Source organism: Stegodyphus dumicola, chromosome 6 (genome assembly GCF_044657685.1).
Source record: "Stegodyphus dumicola isolate Sdum_Otavi_A_Nest chromosome 6, ASM4465768v1".
Classification (NCBI taxonomy): Eukaryota; Metazoa; Arthropoda; class Arachnida; order Araneae; family Eresidae; genus Stegodyphus; species Stegodyphus dumicola.
Window position 1 is genome coordinate 193422448 of NC_140773.1, and position 24345 is coordinate 193446792.

The 24345-nt window shown below is 33.4% G+C and overlaps 1 protein-coding gene across 1 annotated transcript in view; it reads right to left on the reverse strand.

The window, feature by feature from the left end:
* The window catches only part of LOC118190392 (uncharacterized), a 50796-nt gene extending 35200 nt beyond the window's left edge, over positions 1-15596 (reverse strand). Inside the window, exons 1-3 of the mRNA XM_085819301.1 lie at positions 15403-15596; positions 12122-12157; positions 5564-5704 (exon numbers count right to left, since the gene is read on the reverse strand). Coding sequence (XP_085675427.1) covers positions 5564-5704; positions 12122-12157; positions 15403-15499 — 274 coding nt within the window. The 5' untranslated portion in view covers positions 15500-15596. The remainder of the gene's footprint in view (positions 1-5563; positions 5705-12121; positions 12158-15402) is intronic.
* Positions 15597-24345: the final 8749 nt, after the last annotated feature.

The window sequence follows — 24345 nt, forward strand, 5'->3', positions numbered from 1 at the left end:
TTATTAAACTTTTTTGATTTTTTCTCTCACATTTCGAAATTTTGGATCATTCCAAATAAAATTTACCCATTTTTTGCGTTTTATTTTTTAAATTTCTATTTTTAAATAATTTCTATAGATTTTTCGAAAAAAATTTTGAATTATAACCTATAAAATTTTTACCATCATCTTAAAGTAGGTGTATTTTTAAGCATATCTGCAAAAAATTAGACTTTTTTATTCAAAATTTTCTAAGATATACACGAATTTACATAATTTCGCGTTTTGAAATTTGGCACCTTTTTTTTGAGCAATAATAACGCCAAATGTGGTCTATGGATTTTTGTTACACTGAATTGCCACAGCTATTTTTAACCTTAAACTTCAAGTAAAATTTTACGGAGAACTAATTATATGACATTTTTTCCCTCAATGATTCGTAATAAATATTTATTAATACTATATGAAAGGCTATTTTTTAAATTATAGATGATATTATTCAAAATTTTAACTATTTTTTTTTTAAATTTCTCTCGTATCTTGTCTTTTTTTTAAAAAAAATAAGAGTTATTTTTTGTAAGAGTAAATTTTTACCTTCGGCGTTTTATCGTCTGCTACTTTACTTCGTTTAAATCGAATTTTCTAAAACTTTGCAGGGAAATTTGGCTGTCAGACATACCAAGATGTTTCAAAAAGTTGGACGCTTTTGAATATACTTTCAGGATACTTCAAAGAATTTAGATGTTCAAAGAAAAAACACTTGGACGTGTACACCAGCATCAATTGAGCTTGTGTTAACAGAAAAGACAAAACGATATCATTGCAGATTAAAGTGAAGAGCGACTGGTTTTAGACTATATGGTTGTGTAAATTACGTTATAGAACATCATATCGTATCAGAAATGGTGAATCCCATGATTTTCTCAGTCGAATTATTTGAAGATTCAGGAGTTTATCCAGTGATGTAAGTGGATGTCACCTAAAGATGTTTTTTTCCCTTCCTGATGAAACAGCGGCCGAGCGGTAAAGTCGCTGAACACTGGTAGTTCGGTCCGAGGTTCGAATCCCGCGAACGGGCTGCATGAGCGTTTTCGTGGTTTTCCCCATGTGTAACGTGTATGCGAGCCAGTTTCCCTTAGAAAGTGCTCCAGGAAGGCATCCCTCCCCTTAGGCAGATAGCCGTAGTGTGCTTTGTCATAATAAAATAAACCAAAACCTTTTGATGAAACCAGTCTTTCCTTTCATCTCATACCTTCAAAATGTTTAGCCTCTAAAGACTGATAAAGGCTCTGACGAAATACTTCGTGAAGAACTTTCTAAGGGAAACCAGCTGTCATACGCGGTACACATGAGAAAATCCACGAAAACGCCCATGCAACCAGCCCGTTTACCGGGGTTCGAACCCCGGAGTGAACTACCAGTGTTCAGCAACTTTACCGCTCGGCCGTTTGTGGGCCTTTATGAAATGGAAGGCGATAACTTTATTTAAAATGATTGTCAGAAATACCAAAATGTTTCGAAAAGTTGGATACTTTTCAATATACTTTCAGAATGCTTGCAGAAAAAGAGAAGAAAAATAAATTTTTTCGTAAAATTTAGTATTCGTATTTTTTTTCATTTAAAACTTTTCAATCTTATGATATTTGATTCTTGCGATTTCAAAAATAAAATATTTGACTAAAATATGAATAACATTTTAAGAAACCAAATGTAGGATAAAATTGTGTAAAGCAATGGGCACAATGATAAAACTGTTTAAAGCAGTGTATGCAGGTCATCCTAAGTTAAAATATCGATTATACATCTCTCTTATTTATATATATTTTTTCTGAACGGAACATTGAAAGGCGTGTAAAACTGTACTTTACTGTATTTTCTCTTTTAATATAGTACGCAGTTTTCAAACGCATCGTAGTCTGGGTTACAAAGTATTCTTCTGAAAAAAACGCACTTCAAATAAATAAAATCAAATTCTGGAAAATTGATATTAATAAATATATTTAAAATGTTCAGTTCGAAGGAATAAATAGAAAATTTTAAAACAATTATCTGAAGAAACAATGCAACACAAACAATTAAAATAAAAGTATAAAATTTAAAAATGACCTAAAATAATAACTATGACGAAAAATATATATAAAGAAAACTATTTAAAAAAAAAATAAATAAACGCTGCACCTTTATTTACGCAGTTCGAATAGGTAAATAGAAATTTTTAAAACAGTTATTCGAAAAAAAAAAAAAAAAAAAGTGCAACTTAAACACTTAAAATGAAATTCGAAAAAGAAAAAATTACTTAAAATAATAAGTTATAATTAAAAATATAATGTAAAGAATATTATTTGGAAAAAAGGAACGATGGTGACTTTTTTCCCCCTCACGGGAAAGGAAACTAGGTTGCCATATATTAAGAAGTTCGCCAAGTAAAGTATTCTTGGCGCAAACTGACAAAAAAGTGCCAACATAAATTTGTGAATTTCTCCGTAAATTTCGCTCCAAATTTTACAAAATTTCATATTTAGGCGTAATTTGAGTCGTAGAATCGAAATATGTAAAAAAATTGGTATGTTATTTCAGAAAAAGTCCGATTTTGTGTCAAAATACCTATGTTAGAATAGTGCTATATATAAATCTAATATATATCCTAAGTCGCGCTTTCGAGACATGAAGAACGCAATTTGAATTTTGTCAATCGGCCCAGTAGATCGGGAGATATAGGACTGTCCCTTTTTTTTTTTTTTTTTTTTTTTTTTTTTTGAGCAGTGTACATTATTCTCTCAACTTGGAGAATGAAAGGAAAAGAAAAGTCACATAATAATTATGCTTCTTCTAGACGTTAAAAATATTTTGATCTCTAACTTAAGAAAGTGACTGATTAATAGATATACGAAATCAAATCCAAAAGCGAATGCCATGCTTTTTTATCATAAATGCTATTAGTATTTAGCAGTATTAGTATTTAATATTTAGCATTTTAGTGTTTAGTATTAGTTGACTTCTAAAACTAGTCTAGCTAGATGAAAGAGGAAAATGTTTTTTAGCCTTTTTTATGATTCAGATCAGCATTAATCACTTTGTTTACAGTTGGCACTGAGGAATTTAAAGATTTTGTAACTGTCCTTTGAACTGCCGGATTTTTTTTTAATATCAAAGATTTTACCTTTGCAACATTCGCAATATTCTATTTTGTCCTTGGATATATATTTGGAACAATTTTTCCACTTGAAGTCAAACTTTGACGTCGTTTTCCTTTCTTGATGACGATATTACCTATTGTAGCTTTATATATCAGAAACCATAGTTTCACAGCGTTTTTTTAATAACTTTTGTTTATCAAATCCCTGGCCATTGACTATCAGGTCGTTAGGCAACGAGCTCTCCATTACTTCTTTACAATACAGTCCGAACTCTTAAGCGAAGGGCGCACGCCCAGATGAGCAACGTCCACGAGTTGTCCAGAATCACACAAAGCACATAAAGGTGAGGCAGACAGATTAAAACAAAACACATGAGCTCCAAGGCAGTCATGTCCGGTCAATAGTCTAAACTCAGCCACAGCAGTAGCACGAGAAGAGTCTGAGACACAGTAGGCTTTTAATAGCATCCTCCATGACTTATTTTCAGTAGCACTAACAGCAGCATTACAAAAGGATTTTTTATAAATCCTACTGATTTCAAGTTTAGCAGAGTGAAAAGATAGGTCTTTAGAAGACCTTTCCGTACCTTTTTTTTACCAAAAAGCCGGCCATCTCATTTTCCCAAAGGCCACTATGTGATGGCATCCACTGGAAAGCAACCTTTGAATTCTGCTCAACAGCTTTCTGCTGCTCTAGACACGAGTACTTTGTTTCCCTAGGTTACTTGCTAAGGCCTGAAGTGCAGAACTGGAGTCCGATAAAATTACAGCCTTATCAAGAGGAAAGAGACGGACAGAAAGCTGTTGAAGGGCTAAACGGATGGCCTCGATTTCACCGTCAAAATGGGTTGCATGAGAGCCAACATGTAGGTAAAACAGATCATAAAGGAAAACAAATCATAAATTGTTATTTTATTCTTATCTAATAACTAGATACGAATAATTTTCTTCGGAATGAGCACGCATAGCCATCCATCCATTGTTTCTTTAAAGCGCCATTTTGAAGTAAAACAAAACTGTCAAGTAGCAGACGATAATTTGCATTTTAAAAAATATAATTGTTGTTGAAAAAAAAAGCAGACGATTTTTTTAATAACAAAACAAAATCCTCCAAAAAGTACTCAAACAGCCTCTGTAGTGATTCCCAACAGCCGGAATGCACACAAATGTTTTTAGATTCAAACTTACAGTGAATTCCGCGAAATCTTACTTTAAAAATACCACGATGTGACACTGATGGACACTACAGATCAATAAATAAGACTGAGTGAGAGATTGAGTTATTGATCTATAAAATGCCGGTAAGTTAGTCGACCTGTCTCTCTGCAAACGGATCGTAGCGACGTTTTGGTATAATGACACTGATACCAATGGTTTCGCAAATGGTATTTAATCCATCGCTAGATTGATACTAACTGGAGCACCTCGGAACACTTGATCCAGAGCTGGATTAACCATTACGCGCAAAAAAGCACGTGCTTAAAGCATGAAGGATAGGGGCACTACAAAAAGATTCTCGGAACTCATGAAAAGATATCACCACAAAAATTCTCCTTCGTGACTTTACCATGGATTATGCAGTTAAACCAAGTTCAAGAGAGAAGAAGTTGGGGGGGGGAGGTATTATACTGTAAAATTATTATATAGGGGCATGAAAATCTTTTAAGTGCTTAGACTTCTGAAAGCCTTATTCCTGCCATGATTAGACCGCGACTGAAAATCGTAAGAGCAGCACTGATCACGTTGCCTTCAATTGTGTGAGAGCATATGACAGCACACGCAAGTATAGAATAGACATATTCAACCATACTGTTTCGAGTAGACTGTGTCTTAGAGACAACGCCTATTAAAGGGTCATCGATGCACACTTCCTTGTTTTTATGCGGGGAAACACAGAATTAGGAGAGACTGCAGGATGGATATCTTTTTGATGCTTAATTTTTAGTCCTAAGCGTGGGCCTTATTAGCTTCAGTGGTAGTAAGACTCTAATTACAAATAGTCTGACTATTTCACCTTTATTGTTATTCTATTCAGATGACTAGACGTACACTTCTTTAATCAGGATGGTGTCTTCTTATCCATTTACGTTGCTTATACTAGTATAACATCTAAATGAACATTTACATTGCTAAAGCGTAGTTTTCATCATGTCTGGCTGATTTCTTCTTTTGTTTCGTTATCCTCTTCCTACCGAAGAGATAGTATAACGTTCTTGTCTAAAAGATACTGCAGTTATGTAGATGTACTTTTAATATTAATTTATTTATTTATTGTTCATTCCTTAATTATGTTACATTTCAATATTATATAAATATTTTGTGGCTTATAATAACAGTTAACTTTTATTGACACTTCAAAAGCTTTTGAGCGCATCTTGCTTGTGTTCAAGCATATATATAATACTGCACATTTAACGTAAAAACGATTGAAATAGGGGCATGACTTACCAACTATATAATTGCATGCTTTTATCATCTTTGGGGGGCTAAATGTATACGAAACAAAATTGTTGATCTGGCACAGGCGATCAAGGCTTTGAGCTACAGCTTTTTTCCGACCAGAAGAGTCTCTGAGAACCTTATGTAACTCTGAAGTGTAAATAATGATCAATAAAGATACAAATAAAAAATTAATGTACAATATAAATTATAATGTATAAGAAATATACAAATGTAAAACAAAATAATGATTACTTAAACAAGCAAAAGAAATTTAGCCAAAAAAATGAAATGATCATACTGTAATATTTAAAATTATAAAAACATTTAGCTTTTGTTAAAATTTAAATAAAAATTCTAAAAATTATACTGGTAAAACATACTTTTAATAAAATGAACACATATGGTGGAAATAAAAATGCATTATTAGTTGTAATTACTAATGTATTTACAACTAATAATGATGATATATGTATATATATATATATATATGTGTGTGTGTGTGTGTGTGTGTGTGTGTGTGTGTGTGTGTGTGTGTGTGTGTGTGTGTGTGCGTGCGTGTGTGTATGTGCGTGTGTGTGTTTATGATTTGAAATATTAAAAAAAAATACTAATTCGACAATAATCCTTTTTATTCCCCCTTTTAATTTGGCTGTCACCTCTTTCTCTTCTAAAATTAGAAATTGTTTGTAATAACTTTCTGTTCTGCATCTCTCAAAATTAATCTGCTTCATACTTTCTTATGTAATCATGCTGCAATGGACGGGTCCAATCAGATTAAAGAAACTTTTTGCTGTATATCTTGTGCTTTGCTGCTGCGTAGATTTGTAGTGGCCCAGTTATTGCATGAGAAATAATTATTTTTTATTTCATATATTTGTTCATGTGTTTAATTATTTTATAAAATTAACTTTAGTATTTTGTTAATATTCATAATTATATTTCTTTTATGCTGAATGGCAACAAGTACTTCATATTTATATTTAAATTTCTTTATGCTGAATGGCAACTAGTTCTGATTCATGATTGCTAGGTTTTTGTTTCAAAACGTTGCTCGTAGCGTCGCATTTCGATAGCTGGAAAATAGAATGCAATAAACTTAGCTATTTGTTTATAATTCATGCGGTCCCTAATCATAAATTAATTTTAAACATTAGTAGCCAAGGCTACATCATGGTGACCCTGATTAATTTTCGAAATATCAACAAATGACTCTTCTGAAACTGCTATGAAAGATACGACGCAGTCACCGGAGCTTCATAAGGTGAGTGTAAAAATACCTCCTTTTTGGGCTGATAAACCGGAAAGAAACGAAATTTAATTATTTAGTTTCACAGCTTGAACCTAAGTTCGTTGAAAATATTTGGGACATTGTAACGAACGATAGTGCCACAAAATATTCGGATGCTAAAATTAGGTTATTACATTTATTCAAAGAAAGTGAAAATGTACGGATTAAACGTTTGATTACTGGTATCGAACTTGGAGACATGAAACCAAGCCAACTTTTGCAGAAGTTGAGATCAGTTTCTACTACAGATGTGTCTGAAAATCTAATCAAAACTTTATGGCTGGAGAAGCTTGCTGACTCAATAAAAAATATATTATTAGTGATGAAGATGTAACCAAGTTAGCGTTTATGGCAGATAAAATTAGTGATATGAATCGGAAACCAGAAGTATTTAGTGCTAATGCTCCTTCCGTTCCCGCAAATGATTTGTTGCAAAGAATTACCTTTCTTGAACAAAAAATTGATCAAATAACCATTCGCTCAAGACGCAGGGACTCGGATTTACGTAATTCTCGTTCACGATCTCGAAGCCGATCTCGTAAACGATATGACCCTACTGGCAAATTTTGTTATTATCATTTTCGATTTGGAGCAAAATGTATTCCAGAGAAATGCCGTCTTCCGTCTGCTTGGGTAAACAACGATTCCAAAAACCGGGAAAACTCGAATCTGCAGTAGGTTCAGCGGCAAACGCTGCAAATTTCGTTTATTCGTTCGTGACCGAAGATCAAATTTGCACTTTCTTATTGATAGCGGAGCTGACGTAAGCATAATTCCTGCTACTTCACAGAATAAATGTAAAACTGAATACAAACTGTATGCAGCTAATGGCACAGCTATTTCCACTTATGGAATAAAAACGCTAACTCTTGATTTGGGATTACGTCGTGATTTTCAGTTTCCATTCATAATTGCTGATGTCACAAAAGGTATTTTAGGAGCTGACTTTCTTCACAAATATAAATTTCTTATCGATGTAAATAAGAAAAAATTAATTGATGGCTTAACACAGCTTTGTGTCCAGTGTGATGTCGCTGCTATTTCCACTGATTACGCAGTAACCACATTAAATAAATCCATAAAAATTTTCGATTTACTGTCGAAATATCCCGAAATTTCTAAACCTAACCTTTTTCCTACACAAATTAAACATGGTGTTACACATTTTATTACGACTGATGGTCAACCCGTTTATTCAAAGGCACGACAGCTGAATCCAAAACGCTTAGCTAAAGCTAAAGAGGAATTTAAATTTATGCTTGACAATGGAATAATTCGTCCATCAAACTCCCAGTGGTCAAGCCCCTTGCACCTTGTTACGAAAAAGGATGATTCATATCGTCCTTGCGGAGACTACCGACGATTGAATGCGCAGACGATACCTGATCGATACCCAATTCCCCGCATTGAAGATTCTCATCATATTTTAAGAGGCACAAATATTTTTTCTAAAATTGATTTATTCAAAGCTTATTTTCAAATTCCCATTGCAGAAGAAGACAAATGTAAAACGGCCATCATCACTCCTTTCGGTTTATACGAATTTAATGTAATGAGTTTCGGTTTAAAAAATGCTCCTGCAACGTTCCAAAGATTTATTCACGAAGTCTATAGAGGATTAGAATTCATTTTTCCCTATTTAGACGATATACTCATTGCATCCAGTACCCATGAAGAACACGAAAATCACCTTCAATTAGTTTTCGAAAGATTACATGCATTTGGGTTAAGAATTAATGTTTCAAAATCTGTATTTGCTGTTCCACAAATCGAGTTTCTAGGCTACCTAATTACACCTAAGGGTTCCCGTCCTTTGCCAGAAAGAGTTCAAGCTATTACTAACTACAAACGACCAGAAACAATTCATGAACTTAGAACTTTTCTTGGAATACTTAACTTTTATCGTCGTTATATAAAAGATGCAGCGAAGAATCAAGCATTGTTACATGCGTATCTTAAGGGAGTTAAAAAGAGGGACAAACGTAAAATAGAATGGACTGAAGAAGCTGAAAAACAGTTTGAAACGTGCAAGAATGACCTGGTGAACACGGCACTGTTGTTTTTTCCCAATTCTGAACTACCTCTGGCGTTATTTACAGATGCTTCAGATACGGCGATTGGCTCAGTGTTGCAACAATATGAAAACTCCTCGTAGGAAGCCAACAGCGGTTTTTTCTAAAAATTTAAGTGATACTCAGCAAAAATATAGCACCTATGATAGAGAACTATTAAGCATACATCTTTCAGTTAGACACTTTAAGCATTATCTATAAGGAAGAGTATTTACAATTTATACAGATCACAAGCCCTTAATATTCGCCTATCGTCAAAAACTTGACAAAGCAGCACCTAGACAGGCTCGCCAACTTCAATACATCTCCCAGTTTTCGACTGATATCAAATATGTAAAAGGTGAGAATAATATTGTGGCGGATACATTATCTAGAGTTAATGAAATTTCATCGATAGATTATGATAAAATAGCTGATAAACAAACTCAAGATGAAAAACTGAAGATTTTGAAAACCAACTACTTCCTTGAATTTAAAGCAATGTTCTCTACCTTCGGGGAAATATTTGTGGTGTGATACATCAACTAAACATATTCGGCCGTATATTCCTCAGGCTTTCAGAAAACACGTCTTTCAACGAATTCATGGTTTATCACATCCAGGAATAAAATCGACTATGAAATTAATGACATCAAAATTCATTTGGCCTAACATAAAAAAAGATGTACAGTTGTGGACAAGAACCTGCATTCCTTGCCAAAAAGCTAAAATCAGTCGGCATACCAAAACAAAATTAGGTGAGTTTGAAGTACCACCAGGAAGATTTTCTGTCATCCATATTGATCTCATTGGACCACTTCACCAATCTAAAGGGAATAATTATTATCTTACTTGCATAGATAGATTTTCGAATTGGATGGAAGCAATTCCTTTAGAAAATATTTCCGCTGATAACGTCGCAAGAGCCTTTTATAGCAACTGGATTGCGCGTTTCAGAACGCCAAGTAAACTCATTAGTGATCGTGGATCCCAATTTAAAAGTGATACATTACGAGCTCTGTCCAAAATCTGTGGCATCAATTTACAACACACTACTGCCTACCACCCTTCGTGTAATGGCAAAGTTGAGCGCCTTCATCGAACATTAAAAACAGCATTAAAAGCCCAAAACAACATATCTTGGACGGACACATTACCAACAGTACTTTTGGGTTTGCGTACTGCTATTCAAGAAGATACAAATCATTCAGTTACACAAGTAGTTCATGACCAGAGTCTCAGACTTCCTGGAGAGTTTGTCAGCGAACCAAGTATCCAGACAGCATCGGAGACTTTTGCAAATAAACTCCAGAAACAAATGGAATTTGTTGAACCGAGACTAATTCGTAAAAATTCATCTGAACGGATATTTGTACATAAAGACTTAAAAACTTGTTCTCATGTGTTTCAGCGAATAGATCGGGTAAAAACACCTCTGGAACCTCCTTATGAAGGACCATTTCCTGTTATTGATCGCAAGGACAAATATTTTACTATTAGCATAAAAGGAAAACATGTTAATGTATTCCTGGATCGCTTGAAACCAGCATATATTTTAGCTGAGGAAAATTCTCAGTTGATACAACCTGACTACACTAATTTGCAGAGACCGGACTCAAGTTCTGATGTGAATCAAAAACATTCTCGCACAGGCAGAACTATACGTTTACCTGTTAGTTTCAAGGACTGACTAAATTATTTTGATAGTGGTTAACACTGCAATACTAGTTACTACATATTTCTCCATTTTCGTAACGTAACTTAGTTACTGGTGGGCGAGTAGTGTAGTAGCCCAGTTATTGCATGAGAAATAATTATTTTTTATTTCATATATTTGTTCAAGGAAAAGAAGAGCAGATGTAGGAAACACTCCTTCGATCACCGCAAAAATCTCTTCGACAAACTGCTCGGGAAACCCACATCTCAAAAGATAGCGTCTACACTGGAAATGCTACATTGCAACACTAATCCACGCTCTGAACAAAGACGATCCTGACCGGAGTGTTCAATTCTGTGAATGGTACCTGGCAAAATGTGCAGAGGATGCAGGGTTTCCATAGAAAATTGTGTGGAGCAATTAGGCATCCTTTAAATTAAATTGCCTTATTAATCGCCATAATTGCATGTACTGGGATCCTGTAAACCATCATATAACGCTTGAACACCATGTAAACTAACTGGCATTTGGCATCATAGGGTCATTTGTTTAACGGACCTGTCACTGGTGAGCGTTACCTCAATTTGCTTCAGGAGTTTGGCGGTCCACAAATTTCAGAGATGTTTGGTGACAACGAAATTTACTTTCAGCAAGATAGAGCACCTTCGCACTACCATCGCGATGTACGAGCTCACATCCATGCAGCTTTTCCAGACACATGGATTGGACGAAGGGGTAACATTGAATACCCTGCGCGCTCCCCAGCTTCACGACAATGAGCTTTTTTTTTTTTTTGTTGTTGTTGTTGTTGTTGGGATATCTTAAAGACAAAGTTTATCGCACCAAACCAAGGACAATTGATGCGTTGAAATTGGAAATTGAATGACAATGTCGCGATATTCTTAATGACCTATTTAGTGATGTTTGTGAATCCCTTAGTTCACGTTACCAGCGTTGTCTGGACAATGATGGTCATCAATTTGAACATTTACGAATATGATTCCTCACTTATATTTGTCTTCTGTATTCGAAGCCATTCCACTTCACTCTATGTTCAGAAATAAATTTTTTCTCGTCATTCGTAGTGCAAGTACATTTTTTTGAGACACCCTGTATGTGAATAATTCAAATCCTGAGATTTTTTTAGTCATTCTAGCTTAGCTCTACTTATTGATATTTTTCTTATTTTGCGTTTGATTTATACGTTATTACAAATTACAAAGTTAATCTGGACTTGAATAACACTAATTTACACTTACTCTTCTGTTAATGATTTGTATTTGATTGAAGTCTTACAACGACTATGTATGTGTAAAATATCACTGTAATATGAAAGACAATTTAAAAGCTGTCATTTTCATAATTTGATATACAAAAGCTAGAAAAATTATTTAACTTGTAACTTCCAAAAGTTGTATACCTTTACTTTTTGCATTTAAATTCTCATGTTGCATAAAAATATTAACTTAAAAAGAAAGTTCGAAAGTTCGAAAGAAGGATAAAGAACATAAAAATAGTATCCAAAATTTATGTAATGCTTGGAACTATTCAAATAAAATTTGAATTACCTTTGAGAGTTGCAACACATCCATGGCAAAACAGAGCTGAAAAAGTAATGCATATTTGAATTAAAAAAAGCTTATTTCTAAAATAATAAAAAAGTAATACTTCCTTTTATTGTATTTCATTCACAAGTAACGTATTTCCGAGCAACGTTATGCTCTTTCTTATTTTTACCAAAGGATGAAAAGTTCTGTAAAATTTTGAATAAAGAGTTGTACATAGGCATTAATTTTCACAGGGTACTTTGATTTTAATCAGGGGTGTTTGTGCTCCAGGGAAACCCCGGAATTCCGGGGATTTTGAACTTCGATACCCGGAAATTCCGGGGATCGTCGTTCAAAAGGAAGTAGGAATAATAACGAATTATTTATTTTGATCTGGGTAATTTTGTTTGCTTTGAAAGCAGAAAACGCAAGGTCAGTGTGTGTGGTGAAAACTTTTCCTTTCTTTCTCCAAAGGCAGTGATAATGCGTGAAAAGGGGGAAAAACTTCTTTTTTGTTCTTTCCTCATTGCGAGTTATGACTCATTCCCCCGGTTCTCGGACATTCTCTTCTGGATTCTTTTCGGCAAGTAGGCGCGGCAGAAAAAAAAAGGGAGAGACTTCGTTCGACCAGATGTGCGATCACGTGACTCTGGGTTCAAAAATCTTATCTCTCCTGGCGTGGCGCCAATAAGTAGAGAAGGGGGGGATTTTTCACCATATTAGCTATTTGTCATTGATCGCTTCTCAACTTTTTTTCCTCCGCTGTGTAAAATTTTCGTTTCATTTATTGATGCACGTGTAAATTTTTCGTTTCGTTTATTGAAATATTTTTTATTTATGTACGCAAGAGAATTTCACTATGAAATTTCTCGATATAAATAGTGATATTATACAATTAGAAGAAGGTGTCCGGAATGCATTTAGGTGGAATTGGATTGAACGGAGAGATGGTAATGGGGATACCATCAGACTATAGAGCTGACTATAGAATTTCTCTTAAGATTGATTCCCTAGATGCAGTGCAGACTATTAAATATGATTTAATGGCTTCTAAAGAAACCTCATGTGAAAAATATGGCTCAAAAAATCCAATGACTGATCCAATTCACAAAGATCTCTTACTGAATATGAATAGAAGTTGAAAAACATATCAAGAGGACTTAAAAACATGTATTTCAGATGTGTCACCTATGAAAGTCTCTGAAAAACCTTCTACATTAGCAGAAAAGCAAACTGCTTCTACCTCTGCATGTGCAGTTCTCGAGGAAATTTCTTCAACTGTAAATGAGGAAAATAAAAGTCAACCTTCCTGCAATTATGAAGTTCACCACAAAAGAAAGACAAGCCCACAAACATCAGAAAATAAAAAAAAAGCAGCAGAAATTAGATAATTTTTTTAAAAGAATTAATTCAGGTAATTTAAAATATTTACATAAAATGTAGTAGTTTATATGTTTGAAAATTTATGGTTATTAATTTTGCAAAAAAAGTAATTCATTGAACTTTTATAATTAGGTCATTCAATACTTCGTAATTGTAATTTTTCATTTCTCTCCCCCCCCCTTCTCGAAACTCCAAAATGTCGGTAGTAAGTCCGTAAAAGTTTCAGGGGATTTTTTGGGGTTCCACAAACACCCCTGATTTAATAGAAGTTATGATCATAAATCAATTTTTATTACTTTTTAATTTCACATTATGTTTTAAATAAAATAAAGGTTTCATAGTTAACAGCATGTAAGATGTCCATTATCGCTGGGTAAAAGGCCTTTAAAAACAAAAAATCAGCTTGTTACTGATTGAATGCTTAGGAACCATAAGAAAAAATTTTAAAAATATTTATCTTCGTTATTCCTTGTATTAAATCCAAATGCTGATCAATTTTTAATTTTTTTCGTTTGATGCATCTCTCTCTGACTCAAGAGTTCCTAAGATTAAAAAGTTCCTACTGGAGTTCGTAGAAAGTTCGTAATTTTCAACGATTTATTACTTTCAGTCACAATCATAACCCCTCATTGCATTGGAAATTGCAGTTTTTTTAAAATTCTAATCACTTATTATCGGTGAGCGAATTTCTATGTTTCCATGAACCACTCATGCATTTTTTTTTCTTTTTATATTTACTTCTTATTATCAAGCTGGATTTGCCAATAAATTTGAAGCAAATATTTTTTGTTTATATTTTTCCAGTACTCGGGAAATTTTAGCTTTGTTTAATAAATTTTATTATTTAAAATTACTTGTAGTAAATTTTTTGTCTTGTGATTTCAATTAAGGACGTTAAAGTGTTTATATATATTGGATTAATAAGAAAGCATCTGTTTCAAATCATCAACAAATATTTTTATTTGATACAGTATTCAAAACTAATTAATCATCTTAATTATTAAATATAAAAATATTCATCGTAATCATAATTGATTCATTCATTATTCATAATCATAACTCATTATTTTTCAAAATTATCATATCAATAAGTTAACAAAATTATCGTAACAACATTTCTGTTAATGAACACTAAAGTCACTTTCAGAATTCCAGTGAGAATGTTTCTTTCTAACTAGTTTAATAAAAAAAATCGTGAATTCCGAGAGTTGTAGAATCCGTTTATCAGATTTTTTCAGTTACGTTTAAGTGATCTAATCTTTTTAAGAAAAAAGAAAATGATTGAATAAAATATATAATTAGATTTTTAACCTGGTAACTGGTTTCAGAAGCAATTAAAAAACCTTATTCAATCAAAAATTTAAATTAAAAATTTTTATTTTAAAATATTTTTTTAATTTTAAAGATTTGACTTAATATTTTTTAATTACATGTAAATCATATCCCCCCAAAAAGGATATGGTAATCCCATATCCCTTTTGGGGGGATATGATTTACATGTAATTAAAAATTTAATCCCCCAAAAGGGCAAATTTAATATGATAATATTGTACTACTAAGCAGAGATATGAAAATGGAAGTCATTTAGGGATGTTGTAAAATTACTCCATTAACCTGTAAAATAATTCTTCATTAAAATTGCAACATTTCCCAAATTTATTTTCTAATATTTTTAATTAAAATCGAATAAAATATAACAGAAGAAGCGAAATCTTCAGTATTATTTTCAGTGATTATGAAACATAATGGGAAATTCTTATTAATATTTATAGCATATTAAAAGAAAATTAAAAGTACGTGAGAAGCAACTCAATATTATGGCTTAAACTTCCTGTCTAGCAAAATGATTTTTTTTAAATCTTATTATATACACCAAAAAATAAATAAATAAATAAATAAAAATGTCAAACGTATCTTACGTTGTCCAATTTTCTGTTGTTGAGCTGCTGAAGGAGTGTAGGTGATATAAATTAAGGAAATGCAGAATAAGATGCAGAAAAACTCAAGTGAACGCATGATTTTTAAGGAACGACGAGGATATACAAGCAGTATGTAACGAATGAATAGACTGATATTAAAGATAAATAAACGCCCCTCATTGTTAACTTCATTTTCAACGTACGTTTGGATTTTATCTTACAGATAAAGCAGACGACTTCATTGATGACAGCGGTTACAGTGAATTGCTGTAACGTAGTAAACCGTGAAAACTGCTGATTTCATTATATCCTAATGATTTGTGTTGTTAATATGCTCCCTTCTATATCATTAGTACATAATTAAAATGTTTATTAATATTAAAGCATTTGAAAGTGAAAGGTTAATTATTGGTACAATAACCTTTCGATATCAAGTGTTTTAAAGGTAGTCAAATGCTTTTTAGAATTTTTGAAAAAAGAAAACTGTTTTTAAAATTTTGTACGGAAAGTAACAAGTCAGCATAGCTGGGATAGTGGTTAGTGACTCCGTACCAAAGTACCCAAGCGCGAATCCTGGAGAAGGCATGTATGATTGTAAATATATAGTGTCTGTGCGACATAGGAGCACTCTAAGTATAGGGCTAGCGGAAAGTATTGTAGAGAGGTTGGTATCCTCTTGGGTTCTCTCTCTCAAAATTGGAGGACGGAAGAGAGCTTAAGTCGGACTGACAGCTATATAGAGCTCAAGGCTCTTCCCAACAACAGGTGTCTTGCTTGGCTTCTTGCCATGATGAATGTTGTAGGCTTATGCTGACTTTTATCAAACAAGTGAGATTGGTAACAACAATTCAACATATAAATGATTTTGAAATGTTACTCAATTTTCTTAGTATGCTACTTTCTTAGCGTAGATATGGTAAATCATTATGCCTTTTCTAAATACGTATTCTTAGGTACTAATATTAGAAATAGAATCCAATCATGATGCATCTAATTTATTATTTACATGCATATTTATACTTCAGGTCAAAGATTTTGCATCACATATCAGCGTATAAGTCTTGTTTACGTATAGTTCAAAACATTTTCTGAGCTCTTGTTCTTGTCCGGCCTACCAGCGGCCGAGTTGTAAAGTAGCTGAACATTGGCAGAGCGACCTGAGATTGAATATCGGGGAATCGTTTGGCTGCATAGTTGATTTTCATGACTTTCCCCGCGTATAACGTGGATACGAGCCAGTTTCCCTTAAAAAGTCCTTGAGGAAGGCATTTCTCACCATATGCAAATTACCCGCCAATTGCTTTGTCTTAATCAATAAACCTAACCTTATTATTGCCCACAAATAAAAATTTAAACTGTTCTCGGCTTATCATTAGTGATACTATAGTACTGAATTAGAAGTACTTAATGTTAATACTAAATCTTTTACTTTAGATGTAACTTTCTTGCAGCTTCTTATATTCTTCAGTCACAGATTTAATTTTTAATGGCTGACGCTGTGTTATGCAAACATAGCTAATATTCTTTCTTTGTTTTGGTTTATGTATTTACGGCAGAGCCTCGAGAGTTATCTGTCTAAAGGGACGGGATGCCTTCGTTGAAGAATTTCTAAGGGAGACTGGCTTGTATACGTATTACACATGGGGAAAACCACAAAACAGCCATCCCTTTCGCGGGATTCGAACCTCCGACCGAACTACCAGTTTTCAGCGACTTTACCGCTCGGCCACTGGTGGACCCTGTTCCTTTTTTTGGAAGAAGAGAGAAAGGGCTCTTTTCTTCAAGAGAAGCGTATTTTAGAAGCTACTAACTGTATTTATCTCTGGTAAAGCGATTGCTAAGCGATCTGTTAAATTTACTGCACCATATAATCACTGATTATGGCTTTATTTAACTTAAGAAAGCTAAATAAATATAATTTTATGAGACTATAGACAGTATTAACCGTAGCCTTGTATATAACGCATAATCTAGAACTGTTTGAGAAGAAGACGTGTAAAACATTTGAACATAAGCTTATTAATATATACAGAACAGAACTGGGGTGTAAAATGGATTAAAGAATAACATCTCTAAAAGTTCTATATTTAAAGCTTTATTGATAATTACAGAAATAAAAGAAAATATTGCTTTATAAATGGAATTTGTAGAGTCATTAGGTTATATCGACACAGGGGCGGGAATAATTGCCGGGACTCGGGTCTCCGGACCTCCCGAATACGCGTCGAGCGTGCTACCTGTTACACCACGAAGGCATGAGAAAAGAAGGAGAAAATAACTTATACTGTCCCTTTTACTATTTGTAGTTTACTTAACTTATACACTGTTCCTTGTTTTATGTCCTTTGGGGTGACTTGGAATTAGGGGACCCAATCGCCAAATCCTGGTGCTGATAAATTATCTTCCACCACCTTTTAGTTCGGGCGCTGCTTATATAGTTTGGCTTGCTTTGGGAGCATGCTTTAGTTCCAAACCCTAATAGACGTTTAAGCGAATTATCGCTGTGTCCGAAAGTAACTCAAAGTCCAGGAAAGGTTTTAAAATAACTTTTTGTTACATAAACGCACTTCGAACATAAACGCACTTCTTGTGCTTGACAAAAATCAACCACCACTTGTGTCAAAGTAACTAAAATAAAGTCAAATTCAAATTTAAGATTTAGAATAGTAATCAAAGCTTACACAATAAATTTAAATCTAAGTTGGATCAGAAATCTCTAACCGGTATAACAATTTAAATGTCGGCAACAATAACGTAAAAACTTATCAGAGCTGCCAGAACTAATACAACGTGGCATCGAGAGGTAGAAACATACTCTGTCTTACATCAGATTAAGTACTCTCTGACTAATATTTCTGGTGAAAAAAACAGAGAGGAGAAGTTAAATAAAGGCTGAAATAGTGAATAATTGATTAAAGAAAAATCCTAGTAACCTTATAACATTATCCAATGAAGCCACCTTCAGCATCAGTCATAGTCTCAGGAAAATCTTGGAAACGACAACAAATGCCTATTACCTCCTCAGGAGACAAATTTTGAATTGCCTGACAGAATCTCATTTTCAGCTCCCCTTTTGGTTACCTACGCGTAGATGAAGTAGAATGCCACTTTTCTTCTCCACTCCTCAGGCTATTCATAATCATTCAATTTCTTTTCAGGTCTCCAATTCTTTGAAGTCTTAGAGATAACTGAGAATGTGGAACAAAAAGCATGGATCAAGAAAAATATGACCGAAAATTATACTCGTGCTAATTCTATTCGCGTATTTTGTATTTCATACTTTGAAAAATATTATATGCAATGAATTTTAACAGTATGAAATGTTTTATCGAAAATTTTAAAGAAATGAAATTAAAGAGCATGTTCGAAGAAAAAAATTGTTCGAGTTTCTATGAAACACAAATTGTTTCCTGTTTTCGGCACTTTTGGCTAGAATTGTGCAATAGAACTGAATAGAATAAACCAGTTGTTGCAAGAATATATTTTAACGACATTAAAGAAATATTTATTTAAAATCATATTTCTTATTCTAATAATGGAACAGTGTCTTTTTCGTTCCAAACGTTATAAGGTACCAGAAGTGGGCGCAGCCCGAACCACCTAACCAAACAAGTTGGTCTTATGGTCATAGCAGATCAAGCCCAATTCAACAAAGGGAAATAAGTAAAACATAAAATAACTAAATAAATAAACCAAATAGTGATGGCGATAAAAAACAAGAATCATCCACTGATTCCCACTGCCCGACGCTCACCGTTAATAATTTTCATAACAGATTTACATAGCTGTGAAATATCTTTATAGCATAAAAAGGGATTTTTCAAAATCAATTTTTTTTTATTGTTTCTTAAGCTATTAAAATAGGGACAGACCTCGAAGAAGTGCTTAACATCACCAACCAAATCACATAGTTTACATTTATTGTCGTCTTGTATCTTAAACCTAGCGATGTATTCCGGGAAACGCCCAAGTCCGGTCAAAAAGCTAGTTAACGTCAAAATCATTGAAGATAATATTCTTTCTCTTAGTCAGTTCTAAATGTTTTACAAAACCCCTTCTTCTTTCAGAAGTATTCCACTGTGACAGCCATTCCCAAAAATAATAAGAATAAATAGCTCTGGTTGCTAATTTTTGGGGAAAATCATTATAAGGCATTTTATCCTTCTTTTTCGCATGCCTTCGTGGTGTAGCACACTCGGCGAGTATTCTGGAGGTTTAGGTTCGAGTCTCGGCTAGTTCGAGTCTTTATTATTTTATTTATTTATTTATTTTTTTATTTTCATTGTATATATTATGAAACATGTATGTATTACGGCCCAATGTATATATTATGAAACATGTATGTACTATGGCCAATGAAAATTATTATAAACTATGTGTGTATTATGTAACAGGCTCAATATATTATGAACTATGTAAGCAAGTATGAACTATGTAAGCCACTATGTATTGTGTAACAGGCTCAATATATTATGAAACATGTATGTACTATGGCCAATGAAAATTATTATGAACTATGTATGTATTATGTAACAGGCTCAATATATTATGAAACATGTATGTACTATGGCCAATGAAAATTATTATGAACTATGTATGGATTATGTAACAGGCTCAATATATTATGAACTATGTAAGCAAGTATGAACTATGTAAGCCACTATGTACTATGTAAGCATGTATATGTATGAACTATGTAAGCAAGTATTATAAAAGATCTATGTATTATGAACTACTTGTATATAAGCATGTACTATGAACTATGTAACTATGTAAGCATATATTATGAACTATGTAACTATGTAAGCATGTATACAGGACCAATGTATGCCCTTATAGGCCCCATGAGGTGTTGCCCCGGACAGTTGCGGAACCTGGACTAGACCCGAATAGTCTTAGTAAGCCGCACGGGTGTCCAGATTCTGCTCTCAACTCAACTCTCCTGCTTCACAGAAACCCTAATGACTCTACAACGTAACAACAAAAAACCGCGCTCAGTAGACAATATGAAGTTTTTCATCTCCTTCAAAGTTACTTTACTTATCAACAACATAAAATGTTATGGAATATGTGAAATCTGCCACATGTAATTTTGAATCAAATTTTTTAATGATGTCAGTATTTTATATTTATACGTTGAAATAGTTCTATCAGTTATTATTGCTACTAGTTTTATAGTTACTTTAATTTACTGTTGTTATTCAAAGAAAGAAAGTGTTGTATAGAAAGTACTATAAAGAAATTTATTGTAAATTCTTCAAAACACATTATTTTTATCTCTAAACTGTTATTGGAGAATATGTTAAATTATTTTCCACATGTTTAAAATGTCACGACATCAAAATTAGATGAGTAGTAGCCAGGGTAACCGGCCCGCGAGAGCGACGTAAACAAGGTAAATGATTCTTATGATGGCATGTTTCTTATGAAATTAAGTATAAAATTTTCTTAAAGTATATGTTAATGCAAGTTAGGGATCGTGACAACGTAGTAAAAAGATTCGTACAACGTAGAAAAAGTGCATATAAACTCCATAAGGATTAAAAATCTCCATTGGCTACCTATGAATACATTAATGTCAGAGGAAATTAATTTATCATAGCAGTATACTAAGTTAAAATTTCATTTCCTTTCTAGCCTTCTCGTTCACAGTGGTAGTGATGTTGAAGCTGAATCTTCCAGACATGTATCAAAATTTTTAAATCAACCAATACAACTGTTTAGTAATATTTGTTTATTAAAAGCCCTTAAAAAACATTATAGAAAATAAATAGGAAAATATTTAAATATTCGACACAGCAAGGTAGAAAGAGGAGTGCATTCGAAGTATTCAAAAAGGTTATCGATAAAAATCTCCCCCCCTCCGCCGGAAAAAAAAAATAAAATAAAATAAAAAAGGTTTTTGAAAACATGGCGACATCGCAGGTATTCAAAAAAAAATCCAATTCCGTCAAAAACTGAAAATTTTAAAAATTTCTGCTTAAAAATTTACTTGTGATACTAGAAACTGTTCGTACCTATGCCGTTCCGATCCTCACTAAAGCTGTCCAGTTGGGATGGAAAAACTTTCTGGCAAGTGTACAAGACTCAATTCTCTATATTTCCAAACGAGCTCACCAGCGGCCGAGCGTTAATGTCGCTGAACACTGGTAGTTCGGTCCGAGGTTCGAATCCCGCGAACGGACTGACTGCATGGGCATTTTCGTGGTTTTACCCATGTGTAACGTGTATACGAGCTTGTTTCCCTTAGAAAGTCCTCCACGAAGGCATCCCTTCCCTTAGGCAGATAACCCTCAAAGCTTTGCCACAATCACACACACTATATTTCCAAACGCAAATGAAGGGATTCCGAAACTAAGGCCTGCCACTTCGCCGCTTCGCTGAGAGCAGACGCAGTGCATATCCTTCAAATTCTGCCCGAAAACCAGCAGCTAGACTTCGAAGCACTATCCGGCGTGTTGGAGTGCGTTTTGGTGAAAAGTTTTTAAAAAATTATAACAGGCTTCATTTAATATCTCACTGGCAAAAGCCCATGGAAACATTCCAGAAGCTCGCCACAAATGTTGAAAGTCTGTCTCGCATTTTCGCACTGCCCACATTTTACTTGGTATCAGAGTTGACCAACTTTCATTTGACATCAGAATTTAAAGATGCCAACAGAACAGAAACACTACTAGAAATGCATTCTGCATGTATTGTATTGGCATTGAAAACTGTCTGATATCGTGCTACATTGCTAAGTTACATGCGCAATTTAAACCATTGTTTTTTCTTTAATTTTTTTTAGAGTTTGTCTTAGTTATATTAAATTCATAAAAGCAGGCAATGCTTCTTTGCTGTCTAAACTGAGTTACAGAATTTTTCACGAAATTAATTAATTTTAATTAGTATTTGTGAAACACCAGTGTTTTTCTTAGTTTGGGTTTCTTAGTTAGTATTGTAGACAAACATTGCATATTTTCCCTCTTTGTTGGGAAATGAGTATCATTTCCATTCCCTGAACGCTAAAGGAAGGCCTCTCTTTGAAACGATGACATTTGAAAGTATCAGATCTTTTCTTAGGTTAATGGGAATAGAAATTCCTGGGGTTTGATTATAATTATAGTCGTTATGCTATTTTGAATTTCACAAAGTGCTTAGAGTTAAATTATTGAGTATGTTGTAAGTTGTAAGTTGTATCAGCGTTGTAAGTTGAATCTGTTCGGAAACATTTAGACATGACGGAATGAAAAATTTTTTAGGAAACCAATCAGTGTTAAAAAAAGGGTTGTATACTGCATGCGAATCACTGATCCCGTTCTCACTGCGCACTAAATTTTACCATTCCCCCTGTGCATATTCTATCACCTTCAACATAGAATTTTTTAAAATTAGTGCGCTTTGTTTATGTTTTTTAATATTCAGCCAGCTGATTTAAAATTAGGTTTAGAGACTCACAACAATTTAGTATACGTGTTGTACTTTTGGTGCTATAAAGAGCCGTTCACACTCGGGTTTCTCTGAACTAAGGAAGACGTTTGGCACAGCCAACCCTGCTCTACGGTGTCGAAAAAAGTAATTGTTCATCAGTTGAAAAATCTGAATTTCATGAATAGCGGAGCGAGTCGAAACACAGAACCGATTCTCATAGTCAGATCAGTGTTTTTCAACTTTTCTGTCCCATTCGCTCATTTTGGCATTGCTAGAAGATCATCCCATCTCCTTTCCGAACCTCGAAATACAACTATACATCTTATGGCGGCCTGCAGAGCTAAAAAAAGGTCGAAAATTCGAAAGATTTGAATTACTTGAATTCGTCATCGAAGAGCTCTTTTCTAACAAGGTAGAGTATTTCTATCTTCAAAGCCCATGCGCTCTTTCGCATCGCATTTTTTGCTCGACCCATATATTTCGCCACGAACAAGCCTCCACTGAACACCGAAAGCCGAGACAAAGTGACTCATAAATCACTTTAACCCCTCAATGAAAAGATTTTTTTAAAATATTTTCCCCCCTCTTATTATACAGCAAGGATTATATAAACCATAAGTTTGGCATATTGTTGTTATTTTAGGTTATGTGCTATTAATATGCACTGCGCACTTACAAGAAATAACTATCTTGAAATTTAAAGTTTGAAAATTATGGCAATTATTTTAATCAATAGCGTCAAGCTGATATGATTACAGAACAATTTTCAAATTTTAATTAAAATTAGATTTTTCAATACATAATGAAAGTGAAAATTTTTATAAACAAAATGTTATAAAGCAAAGAACCATTTACCATTCATTTAAATGGGAAAAGGTTCTCGGATTACAAAACAAACCTTTCAAATTATATTAAAAAAATTAAAACTACTGAAATATAAAATGATGCAATAAATATATAGTCTAATTAGTAATATCTTTATTATTAATTAGCCCTTAAAAACTTAAAAGGGCAGCAAGTGCATTATAATTACAGTTGTTTGAGTAAAGATTGTGTTTGGTATCCTGAGTTGTCAAAGATCTGATCTAAGGAAGAACAAGGATCATTTAGCAGTATTTTACTATTATTTTGAGTGTGTACTGTTCCTATGATTTCTATGCCTGTTTGCTCATAGTACTGGCAATTCAAGTTTATATTGTGTCAAGGTTTGCACAAAATATTAAAAGTAATTTATTCGATATACAAAAATTTCTTTTCATACATGATCAAAGCATTTTGAAAAAACTGCCTTAGATCAATAAGTTTTCTTACAATTACGTCTTTCATTTTTGCAGTCATTACATTAAATAAAAATGCTGAATAATAATTTACTAAATCAAGTTAATTTAACTAAATCAAAAGTTACTATGTGTTATTAATTGCCTCAGCATTCAATTAATTTATTATTAAATAATCAATTAGTTAAGAGATTTTTTCCTTCTATCGTGTCCGGATAATTTTATATTCTGAAGCTGTCATTTCAATATACATATA